Source organism: Ursus maritimus, unplaced genomic scaffold, assembly GCF_017311325.1.
Source record: "Ursus maritimus isolate PB19 unplaced genomic scaffold, ASM1731132v1 scaffold_30, whole genome shotgun sequence".
Taxonomy (NCBI): Eukaryota; Metazoa; Chordata; class Mammalia; order Carnivora; family Ursidae; genus Ursus; species Ursus maritimus.
The window spans coordinates 23,184,775-23,212,500 of NW_024425564.1; the positions used below are offsets into that span (position 1 = coordinate 23,184,775).

Below are 27,726 nucleotides of genomic sequence, written 5' to 3' on the forward strand. Positions count from 1 at the left end.
CCATATGTCCTTCCTTGCTTGGCCCCAGGTGAGCCATTTCATGCATCCCTGAGTGGGGTTCAGGCTTTGGTTGCTCTGTGACCTCAACTTTCTGATGAGCTCAAGAGAAGTTAGGATTTTTGTGATATCTCTAGCTTTTTTATGTTATTTTGGTGGGAACACCATTCTTTTCAAGTGTCTACATCCTGAAGCAGACTCATCATTTTTTTAAAATAAGGAATGGATGTTGAATTTTATTAAATATCATTCACCCTTATTCAAAATAGTCATGTGAATTTCTAAGTTAGTCTTCCTGACGTGATGAATTATAGCAATAGGTCACCTGATGTTAAATCCATCCCATATTTTCTCTTACTTGAAGAATTTTTTTCATTAGCAAATATTTCTTTGATAACCTGTTAAGTGCTGGATACATAGAGATGGATAATAAAGAGAGAGTCTTATAGATTTGTATTCTGATGAAAAGGTAAACAAAAACAACATGTAGATAGATAGATAGGGCACTTTAGATTGTGATCAAGGCATTTTAGATTGTTATTTAGATTAGGAGGAAATGAACAGGGTGGGTGGGCAGTAGGAGGTAACTAGGTAGGGTGGACAGAACAGCCTAGAGGTAACACTGGTGTTAGGCTCTAAAGACTGAAAATGATCCAGTCACTTAAAAGAGTTGAGAGTTGGGAGGGCTTTTCAGGAGCTGGCAGGTACAAATTCCTAGGGGCAGGAAGGAGATGGGCCTGGTGGAAGATCAGAAAGTTCACCAGTGTGGCTGAAACATAGTGAGTACAGGGGAAGTGTTATGAAGGGAAGTCAAAAAGGTAATCAGAGCCAGATGGCCATGGTGTCTCTTTAGCCAAGTTACATGTTTGAATTACATGAGGAAGGGGAAGAATGTGGAGATGAAGTGAATGAGGCTTCCTGTTGCTTGCTAAGTAAAAGTCGTTCCCACATTTATGCAGTAGCCTCCTGATTACAGACGTTCCTCAGAGATAGTTCAGGTTTGGCTCCAGACCACCACAGTGAAGCGAGTATCTCAGGAAAGTGAGTCAAGTGAATGTTTTGGTTTCCCAGTGTGTATAAAAGCGATGTTTATTAAATTCTGCATATCAGTGAGATCACATGATAATCGTCTTTCTCTGATTGATTTATTTTGCTTAGCATGTTACTCTCTAGTTCCATCCATATTGTTGCAAATGGCGGGGTTTCATTTTTTGATGGTTGTGTAATATTCCATGGTATATATACACCACATCTTCTTTATCCATTCATCTGTCAATGGAACTCTGGGTTCTTTCCATAGTTTGGCTATTGTGGACATTGCTGCTATAAATATTGGGGTTCAGGTGCCCCTTTGGGTCACTACATTTGTATCTTTGGGGCAAATACCCAGTAGTGCAATTGTTGAGGCATAGGGTAGCTCTATTTTCAACTTTTTGAGGAACCTCCATACTATTTTCCAAGGCAAAAAGAATCATAGGGGAAGAGAGGAAAAAATGAAACAAGATGAAACCAGAGAGGGAGACAAACCATAAGAGACTCTTAATCTCAGGAAACAAACTGAGGGTTGCTGGAGGGGTGGGGGTTAAGAGGATGGAGTGGCTGGGTGATGGACATTGGGGAAGGTATGTGTTGTTGTGAGCGCTGTGTATTGTGTAAGACTGATGAATCACAGACCTGTACCCCTGAAACAAATAATACATTATATGTTAATTTAAAAAAATAGCAATAATAAACTCATTACAAGTTTAAAAAAAATAAAATAACCTCCACTAAATGTGAATAAGTTTGATAAAATTCAAGTATTTTCTTACACTTAATGTTTCCAGATAATAAACTCTTAAGTTTTATTATTATTAAAAAAAGTGATGTTTATACTCTACTGTAGTCTAGTTAAAGTGTGCGGTAGCATTATGCCTAAAAAAAGAGTTAAAGATATACCTAAAATATACTTTATTGCTAAGAAATGCTAGCCGTCTTCTATGCTTTCTGTGATAGTCACTGATCACAGCTCTACCGTAACAAATATCGTAATAACAAAACAGTTTGAAATACAGCAAGAATGACTGAAATGGGACACAGAAACGTGAAGTGGGACCTGCTGCGGGAAAATGGCACCGATCAACTTCCTTGATGCAGGGTTGCCATAAGCCTTCAATTTTTTTTTCTTTTTAAAGCACTATCTGTGGAGTGCAGGAAAGCGAAGCCCAGAGACAGGAGGTGTGCCTGTGTGCCTCTGTGTAGTTGTTTATCTCACATTCATTTATTTGTTATCTGTCTCACATTTTCAGTCTCTCCCTGCTGACTCTTCCTTCCTGTTTATAACCATACCCAGCCCCCCCTTATCCTACAGGAACCTTCCCATGTCCTTCTCTTCCGCTCTAACTGACGCCCGCCCTGCCTCTCTCCTTTCCTTCACAGCCAGACGGCGAGCTGTTTGCAGGCCCTTACCTCACCGTGCCCTCCCTCCCTCCCTCCCTCCTTACCCTTTTATGAAATGGTTTTTAACCATAACAGTGTCCTCCTAATGCCAGTGATCACCAGGCCCAGCATCCTCTTGGTTAGTCTTTACCTCTCAGAATGGAAGACTTAAAAATACACCATTGACCACATCTTCCTTCTTAAAAGTCTCTAAACCCTGACTTCCTGGGTCCTTCACTGTCACATGTTTTGTTTTATCTTTCTTATTACCATGTTGTTTCTTTTCATTTCTACTTTACCCTCAATCGAGGGATTACCCAAGGTGCTGAGTCAGACTTCTCTATCTACCATATAGTCTCTCTGGCTTATCATTTATGTCCTTTTACAAAAACAGCTCTCACTGTGTACTCCCAGATCTGTGCCTCTAGCCCAGACTTCTCTCTAGGGAAAGAAAAGAATATGCATCTATATTTAATAGATCATAATTTTCGTATTGCTGTGTAATCTTTGTAATTATTTTAAATGGATGTGTAATGTTATGTTAAGTGCCTGTACTGTAATTAGCCTAACCATTTCTCTGTTGAAAATTTCTAGTCCTGGATTTGCAGCTACACTTTATAATTCTACACTTGTATATCAAATTTGAGATTTGGTGGGATGGGAAGTGAATTGCTTTCTTTTTCCCCCCCTCCCAAACTAGCCCAGGCCTCCTAGATAAAGATGGGACACTCGGCAGAATCTTTGGCAAACCTTTCTTTGGCTTTCTTGCTTTGGATCAGCTGAGAGGCCCACTGTCACTACCTGAGTTCAGGGTAGCATTTTCACCCTTGCATGAACTCCCGAAAGGCCTTCCATGTGATCTCTGTGTCCCCATCTCTTTACTTGCTGATAAAACGTGCTCTCTGTTGTTAGAGAACAAGTAGTCCTTGTGTCCCCAAGACCCCAAAGACCCTAACATTTTTCACGCTGATGTGTCTCTGAGTAAATCTGAAAAGGAGATTCACCTTCAACCAAGGCAGGATTTTAAACACTATTAGATTGTAGTTCTCAATACCTCCTGTCAGCCTTGGGAGTATTTTTTGCCATATTTAACTGACAACTCAGATGCTCTCTGGAGTGAGGAGATGTGTTTGTTTTCGTTCTGTTATTCTCTAGAAGGAATCCTGGAAGCGAGCTGATGGTACTGTTCTGTACTCCTTGGTGTTCTTCTTCAAAAAATATAGGAGCCCCTCCTCCGCTAGGAGCCTGCTTCTTTCTCTCCCACTCTCCCTGCTTGTGTTCCCTCTCTCTCTGGCTGTCTCTCTCTCTGTCAAATAAATAAATAAAATCTTTAAAAAAAAAAAAATATATATATATAGGAGCCCTGATGATTATCGGGCTTGTGCCTTGGGAAGCGACACACCTTAGATACAGAGAACTTGGGAACTATTTTTCTAACCATTTGCCTGCCCCCAGTCAAGTGGCCTTTGTGATCTTTCCAACCCGTTCCAACCACCTGCCTGACGGAGAACTGGCTTTTTAATGAAGCCCATCAGATCAAAGCTTCTAATAGTGGCAGCACTGCCAGTTTGGGCCCCTCTCCTCAGCACGATTTGTCTGTGTTGATGAATTCCTGTTTGGATATTCAACCTGGTGATGCCTCAGAGCTTCTGCCTGGTTGTCGGCCATTTCCAAGAGCACACCGACCAGGACACGAGTGACTCCATTTTTGAGGCTTTTCTACCCTTTCCTACTCCAACTATATGTTGTCACTGCGTAAGGAAAGAGGGTTGTGTTTCACACCAACAGGGTTGTGTGCACCAAGCATTTCCACGCCCAGTGTTGTTAGTAAAACACCAGCAGCCCTGGAACCATTTGGTAGCAGCTATAAAGCAGTGTCCGTACTGGCAGCAGAGGGTGGGCCTGTGCGCTGGCCGGTGGAGAGTGGGCATGTCATAAAGGCACTGCCCTTCCACTGCCTTCCACCACTTGTCCCATGGTCTGTCTTTCTCTTGGATCCTCTAATTAATTTTCAGTTTAGTCTACCGTAATAACAAATTGCCTTTAAAATTATTGAAAAGCACATGTGTTGATAGTAGCAGCTGCTCCCTTCCTACCCTCTGCCCCGACTATACTTCTGCCTTGAGGCATTCTGCTCTATGCATCTTCTTAACTCTGTGGTGGATAGTAACTGTATGCCAGACATTGTAGCCACACCCACAGTGTTTGATGATTGTGCTCTCTGCTGTACATGGGGTGGGGAGGCAAGAGAAGATAACTCCTGTCACTCTCTGATAGATAGATTTGAGATTAATCAATCACAATTTAAAAACTACCCTGAGTTCTTCATTCTTGAAGACCCAAGGGTCTGCCGCTTCATTCTGCTCCAGGCATTGGTTCCCACAAGGAGGCTTCTATCTGTAATTCCTAGCTGATGGCTTAGCCATCCACTCTGTGCGCTCCTGCCCCAAATCTTGAGATCCAGGGGGTGGAAGGCAACAGTCAGTAGTGAGGCACACTTTTTTCAGTTCCAGCTCTAGAACGATAGTGTGGTGTTCAGCTCAGATGTGCCTGGTACCCTCCAGCTCTTGACTTTCTCTCTGATCCCCTCCACCATCCTCTCCCTTCACAACAACAACAACAAAGTCCTTGGATTTAGAGACTGATCCAACATGCAGAGTCTTCCCCCACCCATGATGGAATGGGCTTCATCCCTTAAACAAGGAGATTGAACCTTGTTAAAGGAGACCTGACAAAAATCTTAGAAGAGTGACCACAACTCAGAAAAAGACTATTGGGAACATACACTCCGCCGAACACCACCCCCTTCATCCCCTGCAATCTCAGGCAATAGAAAAGCAGACAGAACATGAAAAGACAGACCAAACACTCAGCCTTAAAATACTACCTCAGAAAGAGAGGTGTTTTTTAAGCATTGAACTTAATAAGATCATAAATTTATTAAAGCGACAGCTCAAACATAATATGAGGCAATAAAATGAGATGAAATGGGAAATATGGAACTAAGGGAGCGAGATGAGAACAAAATAACATTCGCCCAAAGCGAGTAAATTTGAAACAGTAAGGAACTTAATGGTCTGAAAATTGAGTTACTGACATAGGGGAAAGCTTTAGATAATTCTAGAGAAAGCAAAAGAAAAGAACCCCCTCCCCCAAAACTGAAGCAATTTAAATCATCATAAGGGTGGTCCATCATAAAGATAATTGGTGTCTGTAAAGGAGCCCACCCCAAAGAAAAAAATTTGGCCAGAAAAGATCTATTTGAAGATATAATAAAAGAAAAATTTTCTGCAGTGAAATGCATCTCCTTATAGAGAAGGTCGTTGTGTTCTAGGGGGAACAAATTAAAAGTTGTATAGTGACAAACTCTGAGCTGACTCCTAGGTATTTATTGGCCTTCAAAAATGAAGAAGACTGCAGACATTCAGACAGAAAAAAGGCAAGTCACCCCAAGGAGGGGAGGCCATCAGTCAGGCTGGCTCCAGGCTTTTCCACTTTAGCGTCACTGCCAGAAAGCAAAGGAGCATGCAGAATTTTGAATGAAAGAATGTATTTAGCACCAAGTAAGTGTTAGAATTCAACGAGAGAAACCAAGAGTAAACAACTATGCAAATAGAATGTAATGTAAATGTTATACACTTTGACAAAAGGGAGAGAGTGGGTCTTCATCTAAAATTGAAACGTGTAGTTCAGAAAATCTGTTTAAAATATGTTTTTTCAAAGTCTTAACTAAAGAGGAATTTTTTAGGAGTATAGTGTCTCTATAAAGAAATATGGATTTAAGTGTAGTTTTTCGTTTATTTTCACTTTAGCTTCATTTTAAGTTCAAAGTTAAATTTTACTCTTTCTGTTTAAGATGTACATAGGATGTTGTATAGAATCTCTTTAAAACTTGGCGTGGTATTTCTGGGTGTTTTGCCTGTGCGTTGAATTTTTGCATTTTCCTTTAGAATGTCAGACATTGTTGAATTTTTATTTATTTACTTATTTTTTTTTTTACAAATAACATTATCTAAAAATAAAATCTTATCCCAAAAACTATGTAAAACATAAAAAAGAAAACCATCTACCAACCAAGCCTCTGGTTGCATAGGTCTTGGATGGGGTTTGGCACAGGCAGATTTTTTAGAAATCTCTTGTGTTTCCGAATGTTCTGACAGTTTGGAACTTCTGCTCCTTCAGCAGTTTCTCTTCTCTGTTTTTATATGTGTTTTGACAGCCTGGTGGCTTTCACCTTTCTTACAACCCACCTCCATGCTTTTTGGAAACAACTGGGGAAACTACTCACCCCAGATGACGAGTATGACTTTTCGTTTCTACCCGTTTGCTTGGCGTGGCTAATAAGACACACAGAGTACATCATTAGCTTCATTACATTCATTTTGAAAAGGGAAAACCAGTGGGAAACATTTTATAAGTGAGTGGATCGAAGCATAAAAATGATTTGCTCAACATCATTTCTTATCAACAAACCTGATACCTTTTTTTCCCCTATTTTTCTTAGCTCAAATATTTTAGTCACAAAGCACCCTCCCCCTTTTTTTGCTCTTCTGATTATGGTGGGTAAATGTATCGTTAACGTGTTAGTAATTTTTTTTTCATTAAGTTAATCTGTGACAGCATATAAACTGATAATGACAAGATGACTAGGATATTTTTTTTAAAGAAATAACATTTTCTTTTTCTTTTTTTTTAAAGATTTTATTTATTTATTCGACAGAGATAGAGACGGCCAGCGAGAGGGGGAACACAAGCAGGGGGAGTGGGAGAGGAAGAAGCAGGCTCACAGCGGAGGACCCCGATGTGGGGCTCGATCCCATAACGCCGGGATCACGCCCTGAGCCGAAGGCAGACGCTCAACCGCTGTGCCACCCAGGCGCCCCATGACTAGGATATTTTTTATCCTATGTAAATTTTTATCTTCAGTTAATATAAAGTGGTTATTGTGGTGTAGGCATTTTGGTCTAATATGAATTTCAAATATATACATTCCAACAGCTATTTGAAAATAATCAGGAATTAGAGTATTTGACTTTTGTACAAATAAATAATATGAGCTTGAATAAGTTTTGTTTGTGTGCCCAAGGATCCAGCAAATGGAAACAAATGAAATAAAGGCAAGTAATCACTGCTCAAAAATATAATAGTTGACAGAGATTGTGCCTGGTTGATGCCATTTAAATACTGATTTACTTCCAGCACAACCAGAAATGGAAGTGGTTTCATCCCTTCTCTCCTGTAATTAGCTCTGTCTACCTTCCTGTTATTAATGACAAAGAAACATAGCCATTGAATATTTTGCTTAGTTAAAATGATTCTCTTTTTAAACTAAGGGCCATTATAATGTTACGACTTTTAAATTGTGTTGGTGAAGAACCACAAATAAGTAGATTTTTTTTTTACTTTCATAAACTTTTTGTTCATTGATAAAATTGCCATATTAGCAACACTTCATGCTTCTACCAGCTAATATCTCATAATCATCTGAAGTATGTTTGCTCTAAAAATCGTTGTATCTAGTAAATAGCGTTTTTCCTCACAAGCATATCAATACTGCATATTTTAGAACAATACTCTTAGAAACCTGCTGAGAAGATTGCCTTAAAAGATACTAAATGTGAGAAGACAGTCAAATACCCAGCGTTAAAAGGTTGAATTTTCTTTTGTGGGGCCGGTCTCTCAGACTGTTGTGTAGACAGAGTCCTCAGCTGTCAGTGTGAAGGGGAAGGGGAATTTAGTGTTTGTAGGATCTCGTTCTAGGACCTTCGTGAGAGAGGTGGTCAAGAGAGAAACACAACATCCTGGAAATGTACACTAAGGCCTTGGCGTGATTGTTTCAGTGGATTTTGATTGCCGACATTCTTAAAATTGCCAGAACATTCGAATGCAGTTTTATCCAAAATAAGCTCTCCTTAGACTACCTTCTTCCGTTGTCATGACGCTCTTGTGATTGTAGTCTTAGTATAAAAAATATGCGTATAGTTGGCATATATACCATTTTACCAATTGATATTTTTAATTTTTTTTTTAACAGAAATCTTAGAGGCTGGCATTAAAGCGACTTCAGAGTCACTTAAAGGTGTGAAACGAAAAAAGATTGTAGCTGAGAATCACCTGAAAAAAATACCAAAATCCCCACTGCGGAATCCTCTTCAGGCGAAACATAAACAGAATACAGAAGAGTCCTCTTTTGCTGCTCTTCAGAGTGCTGCTGAGTCTCACAAGAAGCAGAATCCTAGTCCCGTAAAAAATGGGAAGCAGTTTACCAAACAAAATGGAGAAACACCTGGGGTAGTTGCCGAGGCCCCTAAACCCGAAGACTCTGTCTCCCCAAAGAAGCCCTTGTTTCCGCAGCACTCATCTGAACTGCGTAGATGGGGGTCGGAAGGCTCTGACCCCGCCAAGGCGGACTTCCTGGATGCAAAATGTGACTCTGGTTCTTCGTCAAGTAAAACCAGGACTGACCATAGTGAATGTATCTCCTCCTCTCGTAGTCCTACTTCTTCCTCTTACACAAACACCGCATTCGATGTCTTACTGAAAGCAATGGAGCCAGAACTGAGCACCTTGTCACAAAAGGGCTCGTCTTGTGCAGTTAAGATAGAAAAACTGAGACCAAATAAAACTGTACGACCCCCTTCTCAGTTAAACAGCAGCTCAGTGGAGGCCCCAAATCAGACTCCACAAGAATTCGTTTCTGAACCACAGCCTTCTCCTTGTACCTCATACACCGTGCGTGTGTCCGCTGCTCCGAAGATCGAGCAAGTCGCAGTTCCGTCAGTTTCTCATTCCTATAATCAACACGAACACTTTGTCTCCAAACCTACCCAACAAAATCAGCAGCTTCCAGCGTGTTCAGGTTTCATGAGGTCATTGGCGAATCTCCAAAATCAAGAGAATGCCAAACTTGAACAGGTTTATCCTATAGCAGTGACATCATCTGTGGGTCTGACTTCACCTTCCAGTAGAACTCAGGTTACTCCTCAAAACCAGCAAATGGATTCTGCTTCACCGATGTCAGTCAGTCCGGCCCATTCTACACACTCAGCCCCCCCGCCAATTTACAATTCAACTCCCGTCGCCTCTGTTGTTAACCACAGCGTGGAGCAAATGTGCAGTCTTCTTCTGAAAGATCAGAAGCCCAAAAAACAAGGAAAATACATTTGTGAGTATTGCAATAGAGCTTGTGCAAAGCCTAGCGTGCTTTTAAAGCACATCCGCTCCCACACTGGGGAGCGACCCTATCCCTGTGTGACCTGTGGATTTTCATTTAAGACTAAAAGCAATCTGTACAAGCACAAAAAATCCCATGCACACACTATCAAACTGGGTCTCGTCTTGCAACCGGATGCTGGTGGTTTGTTCCTGTCACAGGAGTCCCCCAAAGCGCTTAGTATCCATTCAGACGTAGAAGACAGTGGTGACAGCGATGAGGAAGGGGCTGCTGACGAAAGACAGAACGACCCGGCCTCCATGGGCCTGCAGCCCGTGCAGATAATGAAAATGATGTCTAATTCTGAAGCTTTACCAAAATCAAGTTCCATTCCCAGCAATCCAGACCATGTGGTGGGTGACTTTTCACTACAGGACAAAGCTTCAGAATCCCAAGCTGTGACAGAGTTACCAAAAGTCGTGGTCCACCCTGTCGGCATGTCCCCTTTAAGAGTCGACAGCCCAAAGCTTACGGATCCCAAGCTTGAGCTGTCTAGTGCACAGAAGCAGAAGGACCTTCAGGGAACCAGTGTCCTATCCCACTCAGCCTGGACGTCCTCCCTAGAGACTGATGAGAAGTCCTGTCAGAAAGGGGACCTGAGTCAGCCAGAAGGAAAACAAGAACCACACGTAGGAACGGTACACGCCCAACTACAAAGGCAGCAGGCTACCGACTGCTCCCAAGAACAACAAGGAAAACTTCTGAGTCCTCGAAGTTTAGGGAGTACAGATTCTGGTTACTTTTCACGTTCTGAAAGTGCCGACCAGACGGCGAGTCCGCCGACTCCCTTTGCCAGGACGTTACCCACCATGGAACAAGACTCAAATAAGAATAATGGGCCCTCTGCACCTCGTATCAATACACCAGCACCTTCGACTCTGCCAACAAGTGAGAAGGCATTGCTTCTGCCAGGTCAGATGCGCCCACCCTTGGCAACAAAAACGCTTGAAGAACGGATTTCAAAGCTTATCTCCGACAACGAAGCCTTGGTAGATGACAAGCAACTGGATAGTGTTAAGCCACGGAGAACCTCGCTCTCACGACGAGGAAGTATCGATTCCCCCAAGTCATACATTTTTAAAGATTCTTTTCAGTTTGATTTGAAACCGATGGGACGGAGAACAAGCTCAAGCTCTGATATACCAAAGTCCCCTTTCACCCCTACTGAGAAATCAAAGCAAGTGTTTCTTCTGTCTGTACCTTCCCTTGACTGTTTGCCGATTACGAGAAGTAATTCTATGCCTACCACAGGTTATTCGGCAGTACCTGCGAGCATAATACCTCCCCCTCACCCACTGAGAGGAAGTCAGTCATTTGATGACAAAATTGGCGCTTTCTACGATGATGTCTTTGTGTCAGGACCTAACACTTCCGTGCCCCCCAGTGCACATCCCCGGACCCTCGTCAGACAGTCAGCAGTCGAGGACTCTTCAGCAAATGAAAATCACCTTCTTGGTCCCGGACAGTCCTTGGATGAGAGCTATCAAGGATGCAGTGCCCCCAGTGACGCCATATCAGCAAGGAGCAAGTCATTGGCACCAGGCTCGCATTTAGAGAAAAAGAAGTCCCATCAAGGGCGAGGGACAATGTTTGAGTGTGAAACCTGTAGAAACAGGTATAGAAAACTGGAGAATTTTGAAAACCATAAGAAATTTTACTGTTCGGAGTTACACGGACCAAAAACAAAGGTAGCTGTGAGAGAACCCGAGCACAGCCCTGTGCCTAATAGTACACTGCCTCAGATTCTGCACTACAGAGTTGCTGGTTCCACGGGGGTGTGGGAACAGACGCCCCAGATTAGAAAAAGGAGGAAAATGAAAAGCGTTGGAGATGATGATGAACTCCAGCAAAATGAAAGGGGGGCTTCTCCAAAAAGCTCTGAAGGCCTTCAGTTTCAGAATTCTCTGGGCCCCGCTTCCACTCTGTCTAAGCATAATATAACAATAACAAGTGACCAGCAGCATAGAAATATACAGTTGCAAACCCCCCAGATCCAGCTGGTTGCCAGAGGCCCTGACCAGACCATGGATCCAAAGCCGTCCGCCATCCCAGAGCAACACCTAAGTTCAGCTGCCCAGGACAAGACGGAGCTGAAAAGGCACGGAACTGGAATCTCAGTCATTCAGCATACAAACTCACTGAGCAGACCCAGTTCGTTCGACAAGCTTGAGTCTTTTGAAAGAGGCTCCCCAGTTTCCTTCCAGGAGTTGAATAGAACAGTGAAGCCAGGGCCGCTGAAAGTAATAGGAATTTCCCCAGAGGAAGGCCACCCTCCTCAGAATACATCTCACCCTCACCAGCCTGTGCTATCATCAGACGCGCTGAGAGGAGAACTTCAGGATGGTTTGAGAAAGAGTTCAAATGAACGACATGGGTTAGGACAGCCCTCCCGACTGGTTCGGCAGCCCAACATCCAAGTTCCAGAAATTCTGGTCACAGAAGAGCCAGATCGGGACCTCGAAGCCCAAGGCTACGATCAGGAAAAATCAGAGAAGTTCAGCTGGCCTCAACGCAGTGAAACCCTGTCAAAGTTGCCAACAGAGAAACTGCCACCCAAAAAGAAGAGGCTCCGTCTTGCCGAGATGGAACATTCTTCAACAGAATCAAGTTTTGACTCCACCTTGTCCAGGAGTCTAAGTAGGGAGAGTAGTTTATCTCACACTTCCAGTTTCTCAGCTTCGTTAGACGTAGAGGATATTTCTAAAACTGAGGCTTCCCCCAAAATCGATTTTCTAAACAGAGCAGAGTTTCTCATGATTCCAGCTGGCTCCAATACACTTAATGTTCCTGGAACTCACCGGGAGATGAGGCGTGCTGCCTCAGAACAAATTAGCTGCATGCAAACATCGATGGAGGTCTCTGATTTCAGAAGTAAATCATTCGACTGTGGAAGCATAACTCCACCTCAGACAACACCACCTGTTGAATTGCAGCCCCTGACATCCCCTTCTGGCATGGGGGTCACCGGGCACGTGCCTCTCTTAGAAAGAAGAAGAGGTCCGCTGATGCGGCAGATATCTTTAAACATAGCTCCAGAGAGTCATGTGTCTCCTGCAAACCCACCGTCTTTCCAAACGATTGCTCTTCCTAGTGTGAACACAGCACCGTTTCAGGGCCCTCAGCTCACTAATGCATCTTTAGCCGAGTTTCCGGCAAACACTTTGCACTCCCAGACTCAAGTTAAGGATCAGCGAACAGAAACTTCCAGTTCCACCTCTACTAACATCTTTTCTGTTCAACAGCATTTTGGTATCAATTTATTAAATCACATCCACTCACCCCTTAGCCACCAGAACACACAGATGTCTCTGCAAGTGTCTACACAGACTGTCAAACCAGATGCAAGTCCCAGTCCGTGTGGATCTTCTAAAAGTAAAGATTGCTTTGCTCCGAAGTACCAACTACACTGTCAGGTTTTCACTTCAAGCCAGTCTTGCTCTTCCAGTCCTGTCCTTTCTTTGCCAAACCAAGTTCTTTCAGATGCAATTGGGGTTGACCACCGTGGGACTTCATTAGCATTACCAACCAAATTAGTAGATGCCATGCCTAATTCATGTGTCCCGCCCCCACTGAAGCTCGGGCCCCTTGGTGGTCAGGCGCAGAAGGTGCCAACATCGTTTGCGTTGCCTGTGCATCTGCAGAGCAACGTTCCAGCATACTGTTTTGCCACTGTCACACCTCTGCCACAGATCCTGGTGACCCAAGATCTCTCCAACCAGCCAATTTGCCAGGCCAATCCTAGCAAGGTGCCAATCAGCGAAGAACAACATTCCATGCCAAAACTGCAAAAAGATCACCAGAATGCTTTGCCAAACCCAGAGAAGGAACTCGTTTGTGAAAATGTTTTTTCAGAGATGGGCCAGAATTTTTCTCCATCAGATTCCCCGTCCATAACCCAGAAACTGTCTCTGGGTAGACTTTCCCCCCAGCAAGAATCTTCAGCATCAAGTAAAAGGATGCTTTCCCCAGCAAATAGTTTAGACATTGCCATGGAAAAGCATCAGAAGCGAGCTAAAGATGAGAATGGAGCTGTTTGTACAACAGAGATTAGACCGTTTGAACCATTGAGTTCAAGACCTAGTGAAGGTAATAAACAGAAGAAGCCCATTTTAGTGAGGCAGGTTTGTACTACAGAGCCTCTTGAAGGTGTGCTATTGGAACAGGATATGTTTCCTCCACCTGAAATCAGTAATGAGGCTGTTCTTCTGAAAGATGTGTTACCAGCTGGTCAGTTGTCATCCGAACACTCGAAGTCTGTAGTTACGGAACCTATAAGCGAACCACGAGAACTTGAAAAGATCAAGTCATCCACATCGCTAACTCTTACAGTGAGAAATTCGCCTGTCCCTGCAGAAAACGTTCACATTTCTCCTTTGGAACGTGTAGACAATAACCAAGAAAGGAAGTCTCCAGGGACTAAAACTCAAGGTGACAAAGAGAGCATCCAAGAGCAACGTCAAACTACGACCAGCACACTTTTAGTGTCTGACGCGGGAGACACCCAGCAGCTGCCTTTCCCCAGCCTGAAGACCTCAACCAACTTCACCTGGTGTTACCTACTGAGGCAGAAGGCTTTGCATTTGCCTCAGAATGACCAGAAAACTTCAGCCTATACTGATTGGACAGTTAGTGCCAGTAATCCAAACCCACTTGGTTTGCCTACAAAAGTTGCTCTTTCTCTTCTTAACTCAAAACAGAAGACCGGAAAATCACTATATTGTCAAGCAATAACTACCCATTCCAAATCAGATTTATTGGTTTATTCAAGCAAGTGGAAAAGCAACCTAAGCAAGGTACTTGACATATCATTTATCTTCAGCAATAGTTTGTGCAGTGTTTTGATGCCTTTAAATGTTTTAATTGGAAGTTGTATCTTAATTTTGAATGACAAATTGTATTCTTTAAGTATAAAGTTATCTGAAAGAAAGGATGACAAGTTTACCCCGAGAGTAATGCCGATAAGGGTTATATGGAATCCTTCGGTGATTTTATCTTGAAACATTTTGAAAATAACTTGACCTGAGCTGAATATTTAAGTCCTTACATAATGGTACACAGAATCACGGTTTTACTTTCATCTTTCTCTTGTGCTAAGTGATAAGAGATTATGTTTATGCTTTGTCCCTGCTAGTGCAGGGGAACAGAGGTGTGACTAATCGAAGAGTGTTATATTTCATCTAGAAATATAAGCAGAGAGCCATTCATGCTTGTCCTATGTGCACCTGATGATTCTCCCCTCGCCATGCCAGTCCCAACGTCCGCCCAGTGTTGGAATCATCTTAGTACTGGAAAAAAGAGTCACAGAATAGCTGACTCATACACGGATAATTGAGTTGATTTGGTCAAGACGTAGAGTGAGGTCATAAATCTATAACTTTGGGTTATTTGTGGAATCCGTTTTAGTGGAGTTGTTGGCTTTATAATGGGAAAAGTCACTGAAGTGAGAGTAAATAGTTAGGGGGCTCATGTTGGCCTCGGGCCATTCAGAGTTATAGATTGAGTCCTTGACCCCTACAGGTTCACAAGCGTAGAATACAGGTTCATAGACATATAAGTGCTTGTCAATAAGGAAATATTTCAGTATCACAGTTATAATGGAGGTATATGCAGTTTGAAGAAGGAAGTCTCTAACTTTGCCAGTAGGTGGAGGACGTATGGACACAGGGAAGATATTCCAAAAGTGGAGATACTTTCACTGAGTCTTTAAAAAAAAAAGAAAGAAAGAAAAAGTAGGAAGTTTTTTTTTAAGGTAAACAAGTATGAGAAATTTTATTAGTCTGCTGAAATGATATGGAAGTGAGAAAGAACTTGGTTTGTTTTAAAGAACCCTGAGGAATCTGCCATGGCTGGAGGTGTAAGTTCGAAACACCAATGTGCCTTCAAGTTGGAAATATGGGTAAAAAAACAAAGAATTTGCATGGTAGTAAAGAGCCATTGATCCTTTTTCCATGAAGGAGGGTGCATCCAAACCATTCAGAATTTAGTTCTTAAATGCCCAGACTTTACTCTAGACCAGTTAAATCATAATCTTAGAAGATGAGACCTGATTATGAGAATTTAAACAGAGCTTCATGAATGTTCCTGTGCCTATAGAAAAATGACTCTCCTTCAGTAACAAGTGCCTTGGTAGAAATGCCTCTGGAAATGTGTTTATCTAGATTTGGAGCTAGGCAAGGAATTCCTTGGTGCACTGGTGTGATTAATGAGCTTGCTCAGAGGGGATGGAAGGAAGAAAGGGCTCAGGATGGATTTGGGGATCACCACTACTTAAAGGGTTTCTCCATTCAGGAGGAAGAAAGCCCACACAGGAAACTGAAAGAGGTTGTTCATAGAGGAAAAAGAAGGACTAGGAGAAAGTGGGATCACATAAATCAAGGAGGAAATTTCAAGGAAAGTTACTCAGATGGAGAGGTCAAATAAAAGTCACATAAAGCTGAAGACAAACATGGTTCCTGTACTGAGTGGTTCTGATACCACTGGTGACTTGGGTTGTATGGGCAGGTAGCTGTGGAGGACTGGGTGCTGGCTTGACTCTTAACTCCCAACCCAGATGTTAATGTACTTATAATTCAAAATGGACAGGAAAGGGCAGGTGTTGAAGGCCAGGTGTTTCTAAGAGAAACAAGGTATCAACAACATAAACAGCACAGTTGGTCAAGTGTATAAAGACTAAGGAAGGGATAAGGATTTTGGCGTGTTCAGCTCATTGGTAACTGGTGACTAGAAGCCACATTTGATAGTAGGAGAGTGAGCGATAGATAAATGGGAATTAGGTGTTGAAAAGGAGATGAAAAGTAGAATTAGTGTTAACGGTATAAAGTCAAGGAAAGGTATTGTGTGCATTCCAGATTGTGGGGAAACCCAGTGTGTTTGCCAGGAAAAGAAGAACCCGATGCATTTTTGCCGGTCAGGGTCAGTATCATTACCTCCTCGCACCCCCTTTCTGAGACCCTGGGCCAGCAGCTGTGCTTTACTCCCGGCCTGGAGAGGACGGGCTCCGCAGGGTGCCCCTTTTGAGGCTGCGCAGGCCCTCCGTCCCTGGTGCACACTCTCTCATCGCTTGCTAGTCGTAAGTCATTCCAGTACAGAGCTGTCCTCTTGGGGATGTGGTTTGCAAAGGTTTGTGAAGAGAGCCCTTGATCGCAAGAGTCATGCCTCGTGTTGGAATTGGCCAGAGGATGGGCGTTTGAGCCTTGGCTGTGAAGCTTGACCTTGGACAAGTGACTTCACCCCGAGAGTGCCTTTCCTCGCTGGGTATAACCCCCTGTGCTGCCTGCCTCACAGGACGTGTGAGAATGGCAGGCGCTGAGAAGGGGGACGCTTGTGAAACCCTACGGTGCTGTCGCTATTGAAGTTTCCCAGGAAACGCACACATTGTGTATCACTTTGAGGTTTGTTACTGTTTTCTAGAGACAGGGTGATTATTAGGCCACAGCCTAACTTCTGACCTGCCTGTGACATCTCACAGTTACCAGCATTCGGGAACTTTTGAGAAGACACATGATTATGTTTTAAAATGATAGGAGAAGGGGAGATTCTTGGGACATGGGGCTTCCGCTTGACAGGGTGCAGTTCCAGTGCGTTCCAGTGAGGGGGATGGCGTCGTGTTCCTTAGGAGCATGAGGCGGTATCATCCCAAAAAGGGAAACGGGCTCTTTCCCATCTCCAAAGATTAAAGCTCTTGAAGAACGAGAGTGTAGTGCGAGCGCTTGGTCAGTGGATTGTGGCGGGACTTTGAAACAGCGTAGGATTCGTCAGGTTGCTGTGGGGCAGAGAGACTAAAGCTAAGGGAGGGGAGAGAGCAAATGACCTGTAAACATGTTACTTCCTCGAAATGCATTCCATTAAGTTAACTACATGTATGGTTCTCTGCCATGTTTTAATTTCCAAGTGAAACATTAGCATGTTTGTGTTTTCAGTTTTATTAAATTAGTTTCTCTTTTTTTTTTTCCCTTTCAGAGAGCATTAGGTAATCAAAAGTCCACAGTAGTTGAATTCAGCAATAAAGATGCCTCTGAAATTAACAGTGAGCAAGATAAAGAAAATTCCTTAATCAAAAGTGAACCAAGAAGAATTAAAATATTTGATGGAGGGCAAGTACAAATTTTACTTTTTAAATGTACATTTAAACACACTTTTTAAATGTACATTTGCTTTCATGTGAAGACTTAACAGTGCCAATTTTATATAAATGTTGCAAGGTGTCTCAGCTTATTTACAGAATCTTCATGGCAAAATATATGTTAGACTGTCATGTTAAATAATTCCATTTTGATCGAGAAAATAGGAAACATTGCAGGTCTTAGGAGGCAGCTAAGAACTGTTTTCAGAATAAACTCTGGGTTTCATGTTGATTTACAATAAGGAGTGCCTCGGGAAATCCGTTGTCACACAAATTCACTGCCTTTTTGATGCCTTTGTGTATTTGGTAATGAGAAAAACACATTGTAAAAGCTGATTATAGTTCTGGCAAAGCCAAGAAATATTTCAGTACTTAGAGTTGTTGTCATTGAATTTAATAATAAAGAACACTTTTGAACAGTGGCCTAGAAGGAGGGAGTGCTATGTTAAAATTACACCTAGTATCTAATAAGGTCGCTTGATTAGAATTAGCTGGTAGCATATTAAGTGTTGATGCAAAAATCTGGAATATTCTGTTACTTGTGCATAAAATGTGTATTGATTGAGTGTAAAAATTGTGACTTGCTGCATTTTGTAAGTTGAATTCTAATCATCTGTATTTTCTCAAAGACATAGTATCCAACCTCCCTATTTATTTTTTTTTCTTTAAATTAGATATAAATCAAATGAAGAGTATGTATATGTCCGAGGCAGGGGAAGAGGAAAGTACATATGTGAAGAATGTGGAATACGTTGTAAGAAACCTAGTATGCTAAAGAAACACATACGGACCCATACAGATGTCCGCCCCTACCACTGCACTTACTGTAACTTCTCCTTTAAGACGAAAGGTATGAGATGACATTGCTTCATGGTCGTTTTTATATGCATTGAGTTAGTAGAGCTGAGACCCCACTTTACATACTCTTTGACCAAGGATGCAGTAGCTTAAATTGATGAATATAAATACATCTTGTCAACACGGTAGCCTTATTTCTTTATCTGTCTCTAGACCTCTGGAGGAAAAAAAGTTTTAATTACACACTTTTACAATGTACATAATAAATATGACATTTTAAAAGGAGAAACTGCCCTTTTTTATTTTACTCCCCAAATTAGAGTTGCATAACATGATGACTAATACATTTCAAAAATACTTTGGGGCCAAAGAAGAGAAAGCAATTTTCATTATTACAAGTAGACTCATTTCTGTGCTTAAAGATTAAAGAAAAATTTTTAAATAATAACTGTAGTAACCTTATAATGATTGTGTTCATGTTTTATTATCTAATTTTAGGCCTGAATAGACATTTCTCTTTTTTCCTTGATGCTTTTTGTTTTTTATCCAAATTCTATTGAGTTTCAACTTCAAAAAAATTTCTGTTGTACTAGTTAACGTGCATAGAACTCCAAACTAGTCATTAAAATCATATTTAGTACTCTTTATGTATTCTTTATATGTTTTTATTTAAATTATAAGTCTTTATTATAGTTAAGGTAATTTTGCCCTCTTCAGATTCTCTGCCACATGTAATGAGTACACTACTTATAATGCTCACTCTCTTCCTTAGGCTCCTTGCTCATGAATCATTATATAAAAATCTGTTACTTGAGACTTTAATTTTCCATACCACCCTTTAAAAACTAAGAATCGCTCTAAAACAAGACAATGTAATCATAAAATTATCTGTCTGAAAGTGCAATGTCTGTAAAAAAATACTTAAATGTAGTTTTTTTTTTTTTTACAGAAACTTGTTTTTATCCCTTTTGAGTGAACATTCACCTTTTTTCTGATTATATTGGCTGTCTTCAGGGTTTTCATTTTAAAGATTGATCAACTCTTTGGCAACATTTATTTCATTTTTTGGCTAGTATTTATTGGTATTTGAAGAGAGTTGTAATAGGTAGCAGCTAAGCAGCTTTAAATTCACTCTCTTTACAAGCCAGTAGTACTCGAAGCCAGAGTGATAGAAATAACAGCAACAGGACCGTTCTTCAGCTAGCTTTGAACGTTCTGAAGAGTTTCAAGACATCATGAGTAATTGGGAGGTTCACTGTCTGTAGTCCTTTCATTGTGACGTGGATTCTCCTCCTGGAAGTGGAGGGTGGGTTTCACAATGCTCTTCCTGGCCTCGTGTGCAGGCCGTGATAAGAGAAAGTGCTTTGATCTCTTAACCCAATTTATTGCCCTTTCACTGGTTTTGATCCTGTGATTAAGAAACATCGGTTACTTTCCAGTGTGAGACCAGGAGGCCAGAAAGAGGCCAGTGTTACTAATAAAAGATTACCAAGTGTAGAACAATGTTGCTAAACAGAAAAAGCTCAAGGTATAAGGTGAAATGGGTATTTCTCAATAGAAGGGGGAAAGGGAATCAGGATATTCGAAAACCTATATTCATAAAATAAGGGCAAGAGAGGGAGAAACCCTTAGGTGTGGAAAACCAAATGAAGCTGCAGAGACTTCTTGGCAAAGAAAAGTACTCTGAATCACCAAATAGTGATCTTGGTGAAGTAACTCAACATGGCACCACGTCAGGTTTTAGATAAATGTTTCCTAAAAGGCTGACCGAGCATAATGACCCCTGAAGAGTGAGCGTGCCGTCTTCACAGTGTTCACGCCTCCCACCCCTCTGATAGGCTTGCTTATCTGAATTTACATTAAATGTTTTGTCAGCTAATTCTTTGGAATTATGTGATAAATACGCATTTGAAGAAAGCTAGCCTCGCCAAGGAGACCAGTGAAGAAAATACTAGAAATTCAGTCTTTTCCTCTTCTCAGCATGACAGTTCTTCACTTTATGGGTCAGCTTCCTTGTAGAAGTCTGCCTTCTGTGAATATTTGTAAGACAGATTCCATGGTATCTTCTAAAGGACGTAGCTAATAAGAGATTTGTTTTTCGATGGGGCTGTTGCCCTACTGGGTTGACTTTGTTGTCCTAGCCGGTGCAGCTCGGCCTCTCATTGGCTGTGTCTGGATGGTAACAGAAATAGTGATGTAATGACAGTGCTACATAAATATGGGTACACCGAGCCAGCGAGATGCCGCCCAGTGCGTGATCTGCAGTGCTAGAAAGTGGTGCTTCCCATGGTAATGCTTATAAATCTCTACTTCGTCATTTGTCCTCTTAATTTATTTTATGAGGACATTTTCAAAAGAATTTTAATTGATTTGCTTTCACTGTTTAAAGGTCAGTCAGCAGAAAATATAAAGTGAGCTTGCATCTCTGCAGGATTTACTGTCATTTATATCACAGAAAGCTAGACTCTATATGTAGCCATCGGAACCCAGAAACAAAACCTCACGTGCTTTCCAGAGGATTTAGATGAATGTTTATTAAATCTGTTCAAAAACTTACATATTAAGTTAATGCACAAAGTTCCTGGCATTGCTAGGGGATATTTGCATCTTAATATGTGTATTTTGCATGTTAAAATGCAGATTGATTGTTTATTTTAACTTATTTAAAAAGTAGGTTAATAATAAGTAATAGCTCAAGTTATGAGAAAATATGCTAATTAAAAGCTTATATTCCCAGATTGGCCTGGTTACAATTATCCATTAGCTTCTATAAGAAGCAGATAATGTTCTGTAGCTGTCCTAATTTGGTTTGTCATATCATTATTATATTAGAAAGTGCTTTGACTTAATAAGTGGAAATTTCAGCCATGTTCAGATGGCCAAGGCATTTTTTTTTTTACAACTTGTTAATGTGAAAAGTTTGAAGCATACGGAAAAGTAGAGATCTGTATGATGAACACCAATATACCAACCACCTTTTACTAATCATTAACATTTTGTCATATTTGCTTCATGTTTGTTTTGTTTTTGTTTTTTTAAGTGTATTTAAAGTACGTACCCGACGTGGCCAGGCCACATGAGCCAGGTGTCACCTCTGGAATTACAGAAGTCAGGGTCTGATGGGTCTTAGACATTCTCTGGTCCAGGCCCCTCCCCCACTTGAGCCCCGGAAGCCCTGAGCCCCGGGATGCTGCACGTACTGTCTAGAGCACGAATCGGCTTGAACAACTGGGACCAGTTCCGGGGACTTAAGGCATTTGTAGCGGTCCTGAGGGTCTATAAATACAGCCGTGTCGCAGGCCCTTCAGTTACTGCCAGCCCAGAGTGGAGAGCGGCAAGTCAGACACTTCTAGCTCTTCTCAAATACTAGTTTGCCGATTTTGTTTGTTTGTTCCAAAGAGATGATTTTCGCTTGTTGGCAATTTTGTGTGTGTGTGGCATTGTCCACTCAAGCTGCTGGTATCCTTAGAAGAATCAGAGCTCTCCCCCTGCTTTCCTGATCACGTGGGACAAACGTGCCTGGTGGTTCCCAGTATAATACTGCCCCTGATCACACTTAGGTACGTTAGCTGCCGAAGGAAACACCTCTTCAGAGATACTATCGCGAGACTTCTAGTCAGTATGGTGCAGGGAAATTAATGCAGGAAATTCCTTCGCAGGTTCCAGTGAACAGAAATTCTGTTTATGATGTAACAACCAAGTGTAGTTTTTAATAGTCAAGCTTGATATTTAAAAAGGCAAATGCCCAGGTAACAGAAACAAAAAAGAATACTCCATGCTAGCATAATAGCAAATAGACACTTAAACAATAATAATGATTAAATAAATAAATGAATAAAATTTAAAATTAAAAAAAAAAGAATTCATGGGGACATCAAAGCCAGATATATGCCTCCAGCCCTGGGGTTTTAATTGTCAGTCCTGGAATGGAGTCCGAGGCTTCTGAAGTAAGCCTGGACCTCCTGCCCAGTGACTTTGCACCTTATGGGGAAAAGGTACATGCTAAAAAGCAAAACCCCAGACCTCTGCCATACCAAAAATAAATAAATAAATAACTGGTCTAGAGTTAGGGGTCTGAAACCTGAAGTCCCAAGTAGAAGCAGTTGGAAAACTGACCCACAGAGATGTTTCTACAACCCAGGGTCCTTAAGACTCCCTGGGAAACAATCTTGCTGAAGATAAGCTTACAATGAAAACTACAGAGGATGCAAGGGAACAAGGCACCATGGGGGAGACCCAGCAGACACAGTGAGCGGGTATTCGGACGCTAGGAACCACAGATCTTAGTGCAATTCCAAAGGGACTTTAAACTGAATATGTATATAACGTTCTCAGAAATAAATGAGGACCACAGAATAGAAACCAAAGGCAAAAGTAGACATTGTCCGAGTAGAGGGAACAGATTTGAAAAAGAGAAGTTATTAGTAATAAATAGCAAGGTTATTACAACACAGAGATACCAATACTTTGATTTGTCCAAATTTTAGTCTTGGAATTGTATCACCAGTCTGTGCTTTCACTTGAAATAGGAATGGAATTTGCCAGTGTTGACAAATGCAATAGCAAAATAATACTACGTTAAGCTTAGTAAACATTCTTTTCCCTTAAGGAAATCTGACAAAACACATGAAGTCCAAGACACATAGCAAGAAATGTGTGGATTTAGGCGTCTCAGTAGGTTTAATAGATGAACAAGATACAGAAGAATCAGGTAAGGCTTTATTCCATATTTTTCATAAATGCTATTTACAGTGTGCTATTTTTTTGCATCCATATGCTTCTTTCCGTTCCCACTGATACTTCCTCATTCTTATTGTCATTGCTGCTTCTTTACACAATGCAGTAGACGCCTAATCGGCTTTCCCGTCTTTAATTTTTCTTCCTTCCCACCCATCCATCCCCACAGATGTTAATCTCCCCGAAGTGTATGTCTGGTCATAGTACTGCTCTGCTGCAAGTCTTCCATTGGTCTCCATCGACCTCCCATCTTCAAAGTCCGTTATAATCTGCTGTCCGCCTACTTCCTCACCCTTCTCATTTCTTTCTTTTTAATGCTTAAATTTCCTGCTCACATGACATCGATCTGGCTCTCTATCTCTCCAACCCTCCCTTCAACCCTCCGCCCTCAAACCCCATGCAGACGTGGCTCCCAGTGTGCACTGGACAAAAATCTTCCCCTCCTTCAAGGTCTAGCTCAAATCCACTGCTGCCATGAAGCCTTCTCTGATTTTCCCTCCGCCCCCTCCCCCCCCAGGGGAAGCCACTTGTCTCTTCTCTCACCTCCTGTAGTATTTTAGCATTTGCTCTCCCTAAGCACTGAATCTCTTTCTGCCTTATTTTGGGATTATTTACAAATACTTACCTTACCTCCTCCCTGAGATCCTTAAGCATCTCCTGAGCAGAACTGATGAAGGAGTGATGCTTCTTTCACCTGCAGCCGTGGTGCGCTGCCTCGCACAGAACAGCTGCTCTGGAAATGTTTGTGGAATAAAACATTTGTTTGCTTCCCCAGAATGTTTGTTGTTTTGGAAAAGTTAACTGGTGGTTTTTTTAACAGTGTTAACTCAACAAATACAAGTGTTTATCTCTAACCAATTTTGAGGGAAAATAAACCTGTTCATCTGTTCTGACTCATTAGAGAGTAGAATGATTCTTTGGTTAAGACTTGTTTTTTAAGCCAAGAATTTATCAACCAAAGAGATAAGTTTTCTTTGAAAAGTTGTCCTACTTTTTTTGAAACATGCCCTAAATTAGACCTTTATTTGCTTGCTATGTTTTAGTTAATATGCATTAGTTTGATATCTAGAAAATCTCCAAAGAGAAAATGGTGAGGACATCATTGAAAATATAGGTAAAAAGTCAAACGCTTTTTATCCCACCTGACAACCACTAACACACTAAATGAATTTTTAGTGAATTTTTTTCTAAATATGCAAAGGAAGTGACTCACATCTTAAGTGGTATAGCCAATATGATTCAGTATTTTAAGCACACAGAAAGGATTGCCTCTAACTCTTTTTTGGGACTAAACTGATACATTCTTGATAGAAGAAAAAGATAATCATAACAAATTTAGGACAATAAGGAGCTTTTAAAGTGTTTTAGGCACCTTGACGCTTTGATACATATTGGGGATGGCAATATCAGGGTTTAGAAGTGCCTACCACATTAACGTACGAGTCACTTTTCTGTCCTAGGAACATACTTATTAAAAGCTGATTTTTGAATTGCCAGAAATTGAATTCTGTGTCGTGTCTTTGTTTAAAGACACTTACACGTTTAATAGAATTAATTATAATTCACTTCTAATGTAAACAGCTTGCTTGGTTTATTTTCTGCTCTTATCAATCATGCAGTAAATTAATTACCATAACGAAGCAAAGAAAAAAACTTTTTAATTTGCTTTATTATTTATTTGCTTTATTATTATTTGCTGTATTGCTATTATATTGAGCCACTCAGAAGTAAAAAGCTAGGAAGAATGAATAAGAGTTTCAGCAAGTTTATTATTACCCACAGACTAGAAAAGGAACAAAGTAGAAATGTGAAATACTAATGTCTGAGAAACATAAGTGTAAAAAGTATTATTACAATATACACTTGTTTACATGTTTTACTTCTTTAGGAAGATGTCTTATAAAGATTAAGTAAAATATCCCTAGAGTTCTCTAAAGTTAAAGGAAGGTAGTGTTTACCTTTAAATTTGCATAGGAAAATTAAGTGTGGTTTCTGTTAATTATCATGTATTGTTTAGATTGGCTGATGGATAGACTTACATATCTCTCCATTCATTTGTGTATTTCTCAGCTCATTCCAGGAGCAGTTGAAGCAGATTTTAGATTATAACTCAAACTTGATAGCCTAGTTCCCTATTCAGATGGGGTCTTCTGATAAAAGTAGGTAGTTTTACTTGTTTTTCTCTCAGTTAAAATTTTTTTTAATTACCGGAATTATGGGTAGCATACTTAGTTTTTCCACGGTTTTAGTTGAATAGTAAACTGTACCATCTAGGTGGATTTTGCCAAGTGCTGTGCCATACTGGAGACCTAACAATTCTTTATGAATATGCCAACAAATATATCCTACTTTTGCTTTATTATGGGCTTGGAATGTAGGTATAGAAGTAGTAAACATCTGTTGTTTACTACTGTGGCAGTAGTGGTCTTCTTTTCATTCTTCTGTTTTGTGCTTTTAAAAAAATATTTTGATTTTTTTTTTAAATACAAAAAGATTACAGAGGATTTTATTACATGCACTCATGTATTCACACCAGACTTACTATATTTTCTCATATTTGCCTCAAGTCTTTTTCATAAATTCAGTGTATTTTTGAAAAAACCAGCCAAGCACATCATTACATATCAGGTCACCTTTGCCAATCACTCTCCCTCCCAGAGGCAGACACTAGCTGTGCTTTTCAATTCATTTAATGTACATTCATATACCCATGAACAGTATGTGTTTGGTTGGTTTGTTTGTGTTTTGAACTTGCATTAACAGTAGCACCTTGTATGTAGATGCCTAGAAAATTAATTTTGCTTTCTAATTTTAAATTGTTTTCGAGAACAGTTTCTGTCTCTACACGTCCTTGACTATACCTTATACTGTAAGAATTCAAATTTTGGCCGGTTGGATGAATGAGAGCCTGCTGTCTTTGTGTTTTCTTGATTACTGTCCTAAGGTTGTGTCTTATTATTCTTTGAAAAGCGGTTCCACTCCATCAAATCAGCAGTAGTTAGAGATGGGATCTTGCTTCACGGTTCCTCAGATGTCTGTGTTTTTAGGGAAGAAAAGCCCAGACGCCTGCGTGCAGTAGGATGCTGCGTGTCTGGAGGGGGTCCTGCTTTCTAGTTGAACACGGGCCTCTACATGCAGTGCCCCAGGGCTGTGGTGGCTCGTCTCTTTTCCATCTATACCCACTCACTAGGTCATCTCATTCCGTTTTCTGAGGCAAATCCCACCTATCTGCTGCTCATTCCACTACTTACTGCAGACTGGAGCGTCCGTCCACCTGCTCACCACCCCCACTGGCGACTCTAATGGGTACCTCAAGTTGGACGTGCCCCAAACTTCTGATTCACCCTTACCTTTAAGAAGCACACCTCCCATCCTTCCACCTGCTAGACCAAAAGTCTTGAAGTCATCCGTGGTACCCTTTGCCTCTTCCTTCAGAGTGTGTTCAGGAACCCCCCACATCTCGCCACCTCTACCGCCCAACCCTGGTCAAAGCACCACCCCCTCCACTCAGGTGCTTGGAGTAGCCCCTGACTGCTCTCTGTGTCCAGCGCCAGCCTCTTGACAGACTTGCAACACGGCAGCCAAAGTGGTGTTTTTTCTTTTGTTTTGCTTTGAATTACGTCATTATTTTGCTGAAAACCCTCTAAAGGTTTGCTGTCATTCAGAGCACTTGGTCTGCTGAGTGCTGGGAGCCCTCCGGGCCACTCACCTTCCTCACACCGTCTCTCGAGAGCTTGTCTCCATTTCTTCTGCCCTTGCTCACCCAACTGCACCCACACGCATCTCTCCCTGCTCTTCGTTAAACAGCCCAGCAGGCCCCGTCTCAGGGCCTCGTGCTCATTTCCTCTCTTTGCAGTGCCCTCCACCAGATCCTGTAGGACTTAACTCATCGTGTCCTTCAGCGCTCTGCCCCCATGCCGCCGGGTCAGCGAGGCCCTCCTGACCGCCCCCACCACCACCAAAAACACCTCCCTCTCTTACTGCCAGTACTTACACCTCTCTATCCTGCTTTATTTGTCCTTATCGTACTTATCCCTACCAGGTGTGTGTGTGTGTGTGTGTGTGTGTGTGTGTGTGTGTGTGTGTGTGTTTCATGGAAATAAAACATGAGGACAGGGATTTTGTGTTCACTGCCCAGTCTCCAGCTTCTTAGGATGGTGGCTGGCAAGTGATAGGTAGTAAATAGTTGTTGATTTAATGGAAGACTGGGGGTGGGGAGTGACCTACAATCTGTCAGAAAATTCTTCAATATTATTATTTTTAGAATTGGACATGTTAGTTTTCCATTAAACCCCTTCACTAAAATCAGACGATGGCTATAATACAGTATTTAATGCCTCTGCCCGTAAACAGAGTAAGTGTGATATGGCCAAGGTAGACACAGGTATTGTCGAAGCGATGACAGCGTTTGTTTGTTAATTTGTTAGTTACTGGTCGTGGG

The 27,726-nt window shown here is 41.4% G+C and overlaps 1 protein-coding gene across 4 annotated transcripts in view; it reads left to right on the plus strand.

Annotated features, from left to right (window-relative positions):
- The window catches only part of HIVEP1 (HIVEP zinc finger 1), a 150,989-nt gene that overhangs the window by 103,966 nt on the left and 19,297 nt on the right, over positions 1 to 27,726 (plus strand). For 3 of the 4 annotated variants that reach the window (XM_040645051.1, XM_040645052.1, XM_040645053.1), the window contains exons 4-7: positions 8,450 to 14,421; positions 17,588 to 17,721; positions 18,425 to 18,600; positions 23,158 to 23,259. In XM_040645051.1, the coding sequence (XP_040500985.1) occupies positions 8,450 to 14,421; positions 17,588 to 17,721; positions 18,425 to 18,600; positions 23,158 to 23,259 (6,384 nt within the window). The remainder of the gene's footprint in view (positions 1 to 8,449; positions 14,422 to 17,587; positions 17,722 to 18,424; positions 18,601 to 23,157; positions 23,260 to 27,726) is intronic. The other variant, XM_040645054.1, reaches the window with a different exon arrangement.